The sequence below is a fragment of the Rhizoctonia solani genome, chromosome 13, assembly GCF_016906535.1.
Source record: "Rhizoctonia solani chromosome 13, complete sequence".
Lineage (NCBI taxonomy): Eukaryota > Fungi > Basidiomycota > Agaricomycetes > Cantharellales > Ceratobasidiaceae > Rhizoctonia > Rhizoctonia solani.
The window spans coordinates 1,956,465-1,969,989 of record NC_057382.1 but is presented as its reverse complement, the minus strand read 5'-3'; the positions used below and the strand labels follow the sequence as shown (position 1 = coordinate 1,969,989).

At 48.0% G+C, this 13,525-nt stretch overlaps 5 protein-coding genes across 5 annotated transcripts; 3 read left to right on the top strand and 2 right to left on the bottom strand.

Moving 5' to 3' along the window:
* Positions 1-610: 610 nt before the first annotated feature.
* Positions 611-2,376, top strand: RhiXN_07458 (regulator of G protein signaling domain protein; the record flags this gene model as incomplete). Its single annotated transcript, XM_043327274.1, has 5 exons — positions 611-773; positions 823-913; positions 965-1,149; positions 1,203-1,522; positions 1,570-2,376. 5 exons carry the CDS (start codon positions 611-613, stop codon positions 2,374-2,376), a joined length of 1,566 nt encoding a protein of 521 aa, XP_043185746.1.
* A 1,985-nt stretch (positions 2,377-4,361) lies between these two features.
* RhiXN_07457 (uncharacterized protein) lies at positions 4,362-4,670 on the bottom strand (the record flags this gene model as incomplete). The annotated part of the gene is made up of 1 exon (XM_043327273.1): positions 4,362-4,670. One exon carries the CDS (start codon positions 4,668-4,670, stop codon positions 4,362-4,364), a length of 309 nt encoding a protein of 102 aa, XP_043185745.1.
* A 1,332-nt stretch (positions 4,671-6,002) lies between these two features.
* On the bottom strand, positions 6,003-7,337 carry RhiXN_07456 (Apolipoprotein O; the record flags this gene model as incomplete). Its single annotated transcript, XM_043327272.1, has 6 exons — positions 6,003-6,341; positions 6,401-6,582; positions 6,662-6,760; positions 6,826-6,997; positions 7,147-7,251; positions 7,320-7,337. The coding sequence occupies 6 exons, from the start codon at positions 7,335-7,337 to the stop codon at positions 6,003-6,005; spliced, it is 915 nt and encodes a 304-aa protein (XP_043185744.1).
* Positions 7,338-7,674: 337 nt separating this feature from the next.
* Positions 7,675-8,231, top strand: RhiXN_07455 (Core histone H2A/H2B/H3/H4; the record flags this gene model as incomplete). The annotated part of the gene is made up of 3 exons (XM_043327271.1): positions 7,675-7,785; positions 7,856-8,146; positions 8,199-8,231. The coding sequence occupies 3 exons, from the start codon at positions 7,675-7,677 to the stop codon at positions 8,229-8,231; spliced, it is 435 nt and encodes a 144-aa protein (XP_043185743.1).
* Positions 8,232-9,963: 1,732 nt separating this feature from the next.
* On the top strand, positions 9,964-13,503 carry RhiXN_07454 (Fungal specific transcription factor domain; the record flags this gene model as incomplete). Its single annotated transcript, XM_043327270.1, has 7 exons — positions 9,964-10,029; positions 10,093-10,175; positions 10,229-11,028; positions 11,087-11,219; positions 11,279-11,590; positions 11,644-11,799; positions 11,856-13,503. The coding sequence occupies 7 exons, from the start codon at positions 9,964-9,966 to the stop codon at positions 13,501-13,503; spliced, it is 3,198 nt and encodes a 1,065-aa protein (XP_043185742.1).
* Positions 13,504-13,525: the final 22 nt, after the last annotated feature.

Sequence of the window (13,525 nt, the reverse complement as noted above, 5' to 3'; positions counted from 1 at the left end):
ATGACCGATATAATCACCGGTCTCCCTGAGCTAGGACCGAGGGTCGGGATGCATGTCAGATGTCTAAATAATGGAGCGTCAACATTTTCGCTCGCGAATTGGACCAGATAAACCAACCATCAAATCATGCGGCAGTAGCTGAATCGGCGTTTACACCATACGTATCATGAGGTTTCTGCCTCAGCCTAATTTAGCATCATCCGTCACAGACAGGTCCCTGCATATATGGCGCGATCGTACATACACCAAGGGGATGTATGAAAAGGCGCGGTCTGTTGGGGCGAGTCGTGAATGTTACAACCCTGGATAGCTCATCTGGCCGGATAGGGGATAGGGGATAGGGGACCGTACATTCAGAGCGGAATGGTTCCATAGATCTAGGGATTACAGTGAACCCTGGAGGCGCGCGAAGCATAGGGTCGACTGCCTTGAGCGGAACCGTGAGCGTGGGCTTCTCAAGAGGGGTTCTGAAACCCGATCCTAACCCACCTTCGGAGAGCCCGTATTAAATAGCCCATTATGAAGCTATGTTCCCCCGGCCAAGTTCATCACCCTTCTGCAGCCTTCCACCGCATTCCTCACTGGCGGTCGTTCATCCCAGTCGCTCCCTATGTCTTCGCTCGCTCCTCCCCAGCCTACTAGCCCCCTGCGTGTTCGCGCACCCCAACAGCATGGGAGGCCCGAGAAACTCCCTTGGTCGTTCGTTACCTTCTTGAAGTGGCCCGCTCGCGTCTTCAGTCCCCCCAAGGTGTCGGAGGTCAAGGGGTGGTCCAGTACGTATTATTCTGTGACACATCGTTCATTTGACTCACTTGGGATCAGTCATCCCCACGCTCACCGTAACGCTCGAAGACATGCTCAAACAAAAGCACCTTCCTCCCATTAGTCTGAAAGACTTTGAGGAGTATCTCTTGTATGTTGTTTATTTCGCACTTGATTGAATTGATACTAACTCGGAAATTAGGTTTGAGGAATTTGGCGCTGAGAACCTATACTTCCTTCTTTGGCTTCAGGAGTATAGTGCCAAACACCGCGCCTGGTTTTCGCGCAACGCAGTGTCAGACCCAAAGCTTGCGATGTCCTTCACTCGTGCCAAGGCGACGTTCTTTTCCCGACAGTCTTCCCACGAGCTCAATTTGGCTGCCGTCCGTAAGTGCTGAAATGTTGTCAGGCGCACCTACCAATTTACACTCTAATTACAGAGATCAATAACTTCTTCGCTAATACAAATGGTCAGCCTCATCCTGTGCCTGCTGCATTTGACCCCATCAAGGCGGATGTGGAGACTAGTCTACGCGAAAGCTTGAAGAAGTTTTTACGAACTCGCATTTGCAATGCTGATTCCAAGCGTGCAACTTGTGTCTGGATTAGTGGTGTCGTTACTATTCTCACCGCTGTTTCGCTTATTCTTCTAAGTGTGTTCTCTGGTGAACGCCGCCGCAAGCGAATTCCCAACCTCAGCTTCTTATGGCTTGGGATGACTATATTTTTATGCTCATGGAATGGTCTTTGCCTTGTAATTGTGAGTATCTCTTTCCACTTGACGTCCACCTTTACCGACCCTTTCAGTATCTCTGCGGAGGCGGTCGCCAACTCCGTCCTTTCGAGCTGGCTCGTCCAAGCATCTCAGCCCCTTTGCAAGTCCAAAATGGCGAACGGCGTATTTCTATAAAGCTTGAGGCCAATCCTTATGCAGCATCGGCTCACTCGCTCGCTGAAAGTGAAGTCAAAGATGATTACACTGTTGAGGGTAAAGACTCCATCCCCATGTCGCCAACCAAGCCCTCTCCCGCAACCTTGTCTCCTCGTGATTCTCGCCGCCCTGCTCCCTTGAATCTTAGTGCTGTTAAAAAAGATGACAGTATGCCGCGCGAGCCTGCCTCTCCTCAAAAGGTTTACATCTACGATGCCAACACCGAGGCCTTTGAAGCTCGTGAGATCGGTGGCCACTATATGTCCGATCTCGAAAATGGCTATCCGTCTTCTCCCACCTCCACTCTGTTTGAAACTGCGCCTTTCATCCCAGTTTGGGACGGATACAACAAGCATAACTCGGCGGCATCGTTCATTACTGCGGCCGATTCGGCTACTCTGGCTGAAACTCTTCATAGTCCCCGTGCTGATACAGCATCGACTTTCAGCTTTGATTTTGACGCTCTTCCTGGCAAGCACTCCCAAACCCGCGTGGATGCCAAGCGCAGCAAGATGCGTGAGATTTTCTCTCCTCTCACTAGAATCCACTCCCCTGTGGTTTCGCGCGCCCAGTGGCACATCGTCATGCGCAGTGCGTCGTGGGCTATGCTTTTTGCGTTAGCTGTTACTGGTGCTGCCCTTGCGATCCCTGTTCAAGGCGGGAAGTATGGTGTAATGTTCTAAGGGACAGGGTCCTGGCTTTCTAGGATCGATGATCCTTGTCCTTTCCTTTACATAGTTTGTCAAGTTCAGACTTCTTGTATCTTCCCTCTTTTGGACGTTCGCTTATTTGTTACCTTTTTGTTATTCCTGTTGGTGTGCTGCCTTATTACTTTGCTCGTGGCCCTTCTCCTTTCTCATTTGCTTATGAGTCTGTAGTGTAGGAGATCCCCCCCCTTGCAACTAGTGAAATCCGCTTTGCTTTCGAAAATTTGTACTGTATTATACTCGAGAAAGGGTGGGGCTAAATAATAGTCGTATAATCGCTTGTTATTATGTTATAATCGCCGGTTTACCAGTCAGAATTCTGTGCCGATTCTTGAGGTGATACTCGTATGCCAATTCTTGGGTTTATTCCGGTCTCGGATTCATTATGTGAAACTAACCTTAATTTGAACCTGCTTTCCGAACCGTGCATACAGAGCATAAGACTACGCATGCATCCTTTCTCGATGTGCCGTAACTATCGGTTATGAGGACTTGGGCGTAGTAGCAAAGTAGTGTCTGTCTCAGTTAATTGTATACAGGTAACCACGGACCAACTGTGACAATCAGAGTGCGCATTTGTCATAGCTACAATACTTTGAGCCTAACCCAACATGTATCGAAGGTCGACAAAAAGAGTCGAAACCATTACAAATATCCATAGAAACTGATAGAGACTATGATGCTGATTTGCGACCCGCACGCAGGTCTTTCTCCAGCCGCTAACATCCGTTGGTTGTTGCTCTCCTTTCTTCTGGTGTCATCGAATCAAAACAGTCCATACACCTCATTTCCCCGGGAATTTTCATTGAATAGAAATGCAACCAACTCCGAAAGTGCAGCTCCCTTCGATTCACAAGGGTTTTCGCTGTGATCGTCGGGATATGATCCAGGGGTGGGTGACTGTTCAATGAGCGGCGGAAGATGGCGTGAAGTACTCAAGGGCTTGTGGGTGTGAGCATCGGTCAACTTCCATTAGGATCGAGCAATTAACGGTCGATGCTTCGTGTGATGGCGAATAGTGGCCCGTTTCTTCGTACGATACCAAGTAATATCAGTGTATGCGCAGTGGCGTTCGTAATCTATCACCAACCGCGGTTCCTGGATACGACTCTTGGAGACCAAAGATCTGCATGTTTGATGTACTGGCCTCGTGTTCGAGCCTAGATGAATCACTGGGTCTTGAATGACCCACTCGTTTTCCGGCACGCTACCCTAGACCTCTTCCCAAGGTCCATGGTCAGATTGATGTGAGAACAACTGTCCCTTCAAATCGGTCCGACAATGTTCTTATGTCGATTCGGCTTTCATTCAACATCTTTTAAGCCCGGCCTGTGTGCGAACCAAACTTTCCCCAATCGCCATTTTCAAGTACTAAGCCCAAGGACCGGTAGGGAGTCATTGACTTTATTGGCCTGCATATCAAGTATAGATCATGTGATATTCATCCACGGGTTGATAAAATACCAGGCAGTATTCAGACCTGTAACAAAATGAAGCATGTCAAATCCAATAAACATGTGTTTCCACTGCATAGTCACTGTGGTGGCACCCGGGCGATATGTGGAGTGATCATGGAAAGACAATGGATCGAGATTTTTTTCTCAATCTCTCGATGCTCTGGAATGGCTGTAATTTTGTAATCCTTTACTTCAAAAACATACCGGCCTGCTCGCAAGACAAGAAGGTAAACAAGCTCCAGAACAAACCCTTTAAACTTGTACGTGGACCAGGAGTCTAGGTCCCCATATGTTAGGATGAGGCACAGTAATCGGTACAAGCACACTTTCCCACCAGCAAAAACAATATTTGCGGATAGGATTCGTTCTGCTATCTTTCGTTTATCATCCGCGTTATCTAACCTGGAAATCGAGCCACCAGTTATGATTCCGAGTACTACCGCTCTAGGCAAGCAACGCGCACCACTCGGTGCCTGTCCTTGCGTTTAGGCAGACAAAGGCTACTTACTCCGCAATTTCGAGAATATCGTCCAGCACACGGCTAAAATAATCTAGAGCTCCTGGTACCTGATGATACTCGTGTTCTAGTCCTGGCCCTTCAGAGGAGGCTGGACCCAGCGGCGGATACTCGGGTATCTCTAGCCTTGAACCATGTCTGTGGTTAAACCCGAAGCTCATGTGTCGCCAGTCCCGCATCCCACGATTCGTAAAAAACACAAGAGTGCGTGGGTAGTAATGTCGGACTGAGAATATCCGAAGGATAACATCCCATTCGTCGGTTTCCTGTGCCATCGGCAGGCAGGCACCTTCCATACCGAATCAAGTGTCTTCCCGGTGTACCTGTGGGTATAGCAATCCATATAGCGTCCCGTGGAGTAAGGGTGATGCATCCTGTGAATGACCAAGTTAATCGGAAGATCTAAAACAAGTGAAGCTAGGTGGTATATTTGCTATTCGGATAAATAAATGTGGCTCTAGGGAGCAGATAGAAGGAAAGTATGCTGTGGCTATGTGTACTCACCTCCATTCCTCAGCTAACATGGTAGAGATTAATCTCTAGCCTTCTGATACGTGTATGCTTTGGCAATCATGTGTGATGGTCGTCCTGAGATTTGTGTGCAGGCAATCACAAGTATCAACGAGACCCTTGAGCTTTCTTGGTTTTAAAAGCCTATTTGGGAAAGTCAACCTTACGTCAGGCTAATGTCAAGGAAGATAGTTGTCAAATCGTTTCTTCATTTCAAGGTAGAGTTTTAATACGGTAAAGCTCCGGAATGATAAAGAGGATTACCCTTGTAATCTATCCATAAATGACTACCCAATGGTTCTCAACAGCCTCCAATCAAGGTCAACCGTTTCCTACACAGATACTATGATGGGGATAGATTGCAATGTCGGGTGGTATTCTCGTAAGAGCTGGGAAAAGGTATGTGAAGGACTAAATATGTCTATGATCAACGTAACTTCAGTATACAGAAGGTGTTCGGAAGTGGCTTTCTCACTCTGACACAATATGTGCACCGCTTCCCATCTAAAGATGTGAATATACACCTCCGCACTTGGTAATGAAGCACTTATCCACCAATCTTTTCCGTCAATTTTTTCGTGGAGGTGGCGGAACTAGAAACCTTGGGCGCATCTGCGCTCCTGCTGGTTCACTCACCGGACCAAGTTCTCGGTCCGCTTTCCAGGTTGGTTTGATACTGTACCAACACCGCATACATTATCACACCCCCTCCCATTTTGACAGCTTTCGCTCTTTGCTTTCTGTCCGTGATTGGTTATTCTGGAGTGATTCTGTAGACTCTGAGAAAACTAAGTGTGATGGAATAGTGAGCAATCTTCCGAGCCGAGCCTTGTTGTACCGAGGATTTATCGACCCTCCGTTTCATGTAAGGTGAATTGAGGGGGCATGTGTGTGATTAACTTTTGGGGCTCGCGAGTTTTCAAATTCATGAGAAAATATGTTTTTACGTCTATATTGTTGATACATGCGTATTCATGCTATGTAAACTTTAGCACGATTCCAGTGGGAAATGAAAACAGCTCACATGGAATCAAACATATCGCTTGGACTCGCTGTCTTTTGAATCTATTGGCCGACTTCTTTCAGTAATAGTTGTTTGGAAGTTACCAGCTGCAGATTTAAATACCTTTAGAAACTTTGCTGACAGCATCCTCTACCTTTTCTTTGACACGTTCGAGAGAGGCCTCAGATTTCTGGGGGCTCTGAGCTTCTTGTTGTATCAATTTTGATTGTACATCGTCTGCAATCGCTGCCGCCCTCTTCTGGAACCCAGCAGTCTTTTCCTGAATGTTTTGAACAATCGAGCTAGTCTTGTCGTGGGTAGCCTCAGAGGCTTGTTGGACGCGACCAATCGTGGCATCACGTAATTTTAGTCCAGTTGTGGATTCGAGACCATCAACCGAATCTTCAACAATATGCGATACACCGCCACGCATAGAGTTGTAGCTAGCGCGGATCTATAGCGAGAGGGGGATGTGAAACCAGGTTGGCAACAGTAGGAAAGAACTGGGCATACCTGTTTGACGGCGTTACGCAGCGCCTTATCGGCCGCATCGTGCGTGTCTGCGAGGGCGGGAGCATGTGCGCGCTCAAGACCATATACATATGCGTTTACATTATGCGTAGTTTTGGGAAGGAAGTAATTCAGAGCTCCAACAAACAAGGTAGGGGGCAGTAGGACTCTGGTAGGGAGTGAACCTAAATTCAGTACATCGGGAAGTGCCGAGCACGGATGGTCAAAAGACATAACCCAATACCAGATAACAAGGGTACTTACGCCCTCTTGCGAACACAGAACCTGATAGCGCAGCAACGCCAACGTACAGGATGCCCGGTGTGAGGGGTTCATCAGGAGATATGAGAGATTTGACTCGAGCTAGTTCAGTCGGATTAAACTAGTGAATTTTCATCACAGTGATTTGAGTTTTCGGAAGTCCTCACATTCAACTCTCCGCTCGACCTGAATCCACTTGGCGATGACCCCTTGAATACCATCTTTGGATTCTTCTCCTGCACGGGTAAGGATTCGGCGCGTACGGCCGATGGTTTCGGCGAGCTCTGACTCTGTTTGAGCAATTAAAATTTCGGGTTCCTTTGAATCGTATATTGAAAGCTGGTTCGCATCAACAGGGTAAGTCGTATGTGAGTGCAGGCGTGTGACCAGTAACAATGTTGTCCACCAAACAAGGTCAAATTATATTGAAAAGTGAGTGAGTTGCAGATCTGGCCAAGTTGTTGAAGCTTGTGCGTCATTGTACCCACCTTTTTGAGGGAGGGAGTCTTGAGCTCATCGGCCCACACCGTCCTCCGCCCTGCCACGGCAACTGCTACTGCTCCAACTCCGGACGCTGTAATTGCTCTTAACGGCTAATTTTAGACAAAAGACACAAGATTAGAACATGGTGTTTATATGATAGATTCACACAAGATCTTACTGTGAATAGTTGAGCCATCTTTACCCAAATAATCTACCCTAATGGGCGTCTGGATGAATTTACGCAAGGTCACGTGTCAATTATCAATGTTTACATTGACCACCACCGCCTCATTTCACCCACCACCGCCTGGTAGCAGCCCCTCAGCGTGGAACAATAAACAAACCTAAAAAAGTAAAATAGGTGATACTGGAGATAACATTTATCTCTTATCTTGCTTATTGGTTTCTGTATTTGGTCACCGGGAGCTTCATCTTGGGGCAATCTGGTGCTTGTCATAGCCGACTCACAACTAAGGCCACACGTCTGTTGTCTGGGTTTAAACTAAGTTATTCCTCTCATCGACTGACCTGGAATGGCACCTCAATCGACCTCGAGATCAGGTGGAAAGAAGGGTGGGAAGTCGAGCGATGTTACCGACGGCGCTAAATCTATCCAGAGTCGCAGCCAGAAAGCAGGGCTACAGGTAAGTAACGTCTCGAATATACATACCCGGACTAGTCAGTTAAATGACCTACATCAATCGTTTACAATAGTTCCCTGTTGGCCGTATCCACCGTTTCCTCAAGCAGCGTACGTCGCATAACATGCGTATCGGTGCCAAGGCTGCGGTCTATACGTCCGCCATTCTCGAGTACCTGACAGCTGAGGTTTTGGAACTTGCTGGGAATGCGTCAAAAGATTTAAGGGTGAAACGCATCACTCCTCGCCACCTACAATTGGCCATTCGAGGAGATGAGGAGCTCGATACCCTTGTTCGCGCTACCATTGCAGGCGGAGGAGTTCTGCCTTTTATCCACAAGAGTTTGACGGGAGCCATTAAACAAGTAGGTCTCACTAGTACTTAAATAAACAACTTCACTAATTGAGGGTCAGCAGGGCAAAAAGAAGGAAGGCGAAATTCCAGCATGAATTCTTGTAATTACATCGAATTTTTCCCTCCTATTTCCACGTGACTTTGTACTCTTGCTCAAGCAATCCCCTTGTATACTTATTAACTGTTCGGGCAGTGTTGTACTTTTTAGATACCTGTGGGATGATTTGGTCATAGTTAAATGGACGCACTTATCTGTTAGGGCTGGTTGTCTGGGTTTATCCAACCCTGTCACAATGATTCCCCCAAGGATCAGGCCGCGTTCTAAGAATCGTTCCTGTGCCCAAAAGTTAACTGGTCGAAACGTTAGCCTATTTTGGTGCCTTTGAGTATGCGTTATCTTGGCATGACGAACGAGAAATCACTCTATGTACATGAATCAGTCACCAAACCATAAGAAAACCATAGGCCGGTCTTTATCACTAGGCAAGCGGAATGGGTTCTACAAATCACATCTTTTCATACGGGTACTTTGAACACAGCTCACGCTAACTTGTGTGCGCATATAAAACCAATCTTCAAACGCTTTATGTGTCTTGTTGCAGTAAATATTCGAACAGTTTACCCTTTGATCTGTGACATGAGGGGTGGCCGAGCAACTGAGCTTTAATAGCGTTCAATTCATAGAGGGCATTTTTAGTTAACACAGCTTGGAGTGATTTGAGCGCGACTGTGGTCTAGGTCCCCTGCAAACGAGCTCCGAGTGAAGGAATCGGTACAGATGGGGCCCATACCAAACTGTTCAGCACTTTACTAGAGCACGACTATACAAGAAGTCACATTATACTCAACAAATACTCAAAAAGAAGGGCGAAAAGGTGATTATGATCGAACCCAGGTTACATTCAAATTCTACGGTGTAGATCGTAGTGAATGGCCTGGTTGGTTCAGCAGGTCGTTTGGGGGAGAAAGGGGATCATATCTTTTTTTAAAAAAATAAATGAGGCTGAAATTGACCTTCAATGCACCGAACAATCACTACCAGTCAACCAAGAGACAACAGATGCTACACGACCGGCCTCATCCAATATTTCGCGCTTCCGGGTGACAATTTTGCACTAACAAAAATCTTGTAGCTGTGCGAAACCATGAATATTGAGTCCCAATCCCCGCTTAGAGCTGAAAATGCTGGAAGTATGTATCTAACGAAGTGTATTAACAGTATTAGGTTTCACCAATGCGAGAGCTCTTGCCAAATAGCCATTGCTAAATAACACCAGCTATATGAGAGTTTAAAGAACAAGCATGGGTCTGTGTAGCCAAGTTCTTACCACATAACGTTCAATTTGATACATTGAGATAAGATCAACATGGCATACTTTGGGGTCCGCTTTCACTTTTATGACAAGGACCTACATCTAATCGATGCTAATTTTTACTTGAAAAGGTGGTTCATCATCCGAATTTTTGGTTTCGGTGCCGTGGTGCCAATATAGTGGCGCATATATGAGTACTTTAGCGCAAAGCGAATAGCGGGGGTGATGCCAATTGACAGCGCGGGCATATTCGTAATATCTCTTAGTCAAACCAGTCGATATAATTATTACCAAAACAATATTAGCATCCCTTTTATTTGCCTTGGCAGCTCCAACTCATGCCCAACCTCGATCGATAGAAAAGGGCCTACACAAAAAAGAGATATGGGTCGAGGGCCCAAGGAGCCACCTACAAGCGCTGTGGATTTCGTAAGCCGTTCTGACAGACCATAAAAACGCGGAACCGCATCAACGACTTCAGGTTATCGTATTCTCCTAGGGTGCACATACCGTGATGGCGGAGCCGCGAACAAAGAAAACAACGCTTGCGTGCGATTCATGTAGGCGTCGCAAGCGTAAGGTATGCGTATCCATTTTTATCAAGTACGTAAAGGGCACACTAACACTGATGCGTCCACTTTAGTGTGATGGTCGGACGCCCGTCTGCTCCCTCTGCGAAAAGGGAAACATCGAATGCGTGTACGATGCGACAATTGATCAGCGAAGGTGGGATTTTCCTTTTTCCCATTTTATTTACATGCAGTTGTAACGCGGCCAAGACCAGCGCAGAAAAACTACGTTGCAGCGCTGGAGGCGCGCGTCAAGCTCCTTGAGGGCATCTTGAAAGTTGCTGGCACTGGCGATATTTCTGACCCTTCCGGCACCAATACCGATCAAACGGAAGAGATTGACTTTGAGTTCGCCCAACTGCCTGAGGCTACCTCTTCGGCGTCACAAACTGCATTAAACCAGCCGACTGCACCGCTGAATCCCAACACCGAACCGACTTTCGTACCTGCTGATGCAGCTACTACCGCCGATGGGCTCCAGCTCATGGCCCAGCCCCAAGTTGATCAAAGTAATACTGCCCAGGAACTTGATCTAGGGATGGAAGGGTATGAGCCAGGGGCAAGTCTCGAACTGGAGCATCAGCTGCTGGCCCAGTTCTGGGACTGGCAACGGATGCATCTACCTTATGTCGCACCCGTCCCTTTCCTTTCTGCGTATGCGATTTTCTCAGAGGCAGTTCATCCCGGCGAGCCCATTCCACCGCCTCCACCTCCGCCCCCTCCAAACCCATTTTCTGGTCCCACTGCTATAGGAATTCCCAGAGCTAGTGATGTCGAACCCACCCCGGACCTTGCTCAATTTATCAGCCCGTTGCTATTGGATGCCATGTTTGCTATTGCGGCACTCTTCCGCGGGAATGCTGAAGTTAGCGAACGGTTTTACGAGAGGGCGAGACTGAAATTATTCGACGAAGTAGCCAAGCCACGTCTTGCCACCGTACAAGCGGCGACCCTCATGTCCACCTGGGAACTGGGACATGCTCGCGCACCCGCGACATGGACTCTGAACGGTGAGTTTTACTGGCCACAGAATCGAATCAGAAAATTGATCAAGTGCCCTTGCGACAGGTGTGGCTGTTGCCTTGTGTGTTCGTTTGGGTATGAACATCGATGCAACACCGCTTGTTCGTAGTGGAGCCATGTCTAAGCGGTTGTTTGAAACACGTAATTTTGTCTTTTGGACCACATACAACTTTGACAGGTAAGTTTTTTCGTCGTCTTTTTTATAATCGCTCATAAAATATTTCAACCGACCGGCAGGTTTGGCGCTACTTGCATGGGACTACATCCTTTAATGGACCGCCGCATCATCAGTACTCCGCGCCATTCCTCCCTCGCTGAGGCAAACGTCCTTGAATCTTCTAAAAAGGAAGAGACCCCAACGGCTAGTTCAAGCACCTCAGGCCTTGCTTCTGGCTCTCAGTCGCTACCTTCTGAAAGGCCCACAGCATCCGATGTTGCGACGACATGGTGGAATCCAAGCACCCTGGGGATGGGTGATGTGCTTATTCAGGCCGGGTGGGAAGCACTACGTGACCTTATCCGTATGTCAGATATGCTGTTTGACGGGATGTGAGTGATTTCACCTTGGCCTAAGGGTATATAGCTTAACTAAATTCGTACAGATATGCATTCAATGCGCCAAGCCGAACACCCAGGGAGATTCTTGAACTCGTGACTCGCAATAATGTCACTATTCAGCGCTTCCTTGACGACATGCCGGCATGGATGCGTTCGACTGGAGCGATTCGAAGGAAAGACAACGGGCTAGTTTACCTTCAGTACGCCATTTGAAGTTATAGAATGTGTACGCATATACTCACCTATAACTTTACAGCCTTTTCACCCATCTCACCAGCATACTTACTTGCCGCCCATTCTTGACTCCCCCAGCTCCTTCCACGGGTGTTATATCGAACAACACAAGCACCGAAGTCTCACAGGCCACAAGTTCATCCCATATTATCAGGCGTTATCGCACGCTAGCATTCCGCGTCGCACGTGCATCTGCTCTTCAGATTATGTCACTTGTCCGGCATATTCCACTCTCTTCACCCTGTGTGACACTTCCATATGCCATTTACAGCGCATGTACCATTCTATTACTTTCGCCCGAAGATCCTGCTGCAATGGATGGCGTACGCACGGGACTGGTGTGCTTGGATAGCATGGACGAGACCGGGTACTGGGTTGACAGTGCCAAGGATGCAAGCGATCGAATCAAAGCACTCGCGAGGCGTTGGTCCGTTGTGATTGGACCTGGAAAACGTGTTCTGGGTTTATTGCCTTCTAGTGGACCGAGTGTATCGACAGAGGGTGCATCCGGGTCTGGAGAAAGGCCATCCAGGCCACAAACCGGCGATCTTACTGCAGCAGGGGATTCCTCTCAAGGAACTCAGTCATTATCACCAGCCGCGGTCGAAGCTAACATTCCATCCGGCTCTCAATCTGGCCAGCTTTCAGCAGAAACGACTCGCCCCTCCACCGGCGCGGACTCCATTCCCCTATCATCCAATACTCAAACTCATATACCTACCCAGCCTACTTTATACTCGCATAATCTTCCAGTCGAACACCAGGTTCAACAAGTCGTTCAGGGATATGATACTATCTCCGGTCAGATGTATGCGTCTCAAGCCTATACTGGTGATGCTACCACAGTTCCCACCCGACACTATGACCTTAGCTTTCAAGAGGCTGATATCGACGCTGCGATCGCTCAAGCACTGCAAGACTTTGGCTCAACTCAGAATTATGTCGACCCGCTTACTCAACATTATTCTGATCAAAATATCGCAGCTGCAACGGGAACTCATCACTATGCCCAGATACATCAGGCGAACCCACATTCCCAGCAACAAACCTATTCTGATACTCAGACATATACACAGGAGTCACCAGCGCAGCCGTCGGAATACATACCGCCCCCGCAGTATGCACGGGACCCAGTCGCGATGAGAAGGCGCCAGGAGCAGCGCCAATCTCAAGGGGAGCAAGGACGCCCTCATCAAGTACAATATCCTCAACAGGTACAACACCACCACCCGTATATACGTCAACCAAAACCTACGAGAAAGCAACAGCCTATGCCCCACGTTGCATACGCTCTCTCCCATGCCGAGCCGCAGCACGATTTGCACATTGACCATCATCATTGGCATGCCGTGCTTCCACCTGACCCCAACGTCCCGTTCCCGCCCGACCCAACCGCGTGTACCGACATGGCAGCCTGTTTCTCACACACGATTGAGCATTCGCATGACCCGGCATTTGTCAACTCGATGACGGATCCTTATGCCGGAGTTTCGGTCGATTGGCTTGCTGACGTTGGATCCAGCTTCCCTGCCATGACATTTGATACATACTATAGTCCTAGTCAAGTTGGTTCTAGTTCTGGCGCTGCGGGGCCAAGCATGTATACACAAGTTCCCGAAGGGTATGGAGGACAAGGAGGGTATGGCTATATGGGTGGGCCTGGAATGTAAACTATATATTTACTGTCTGATT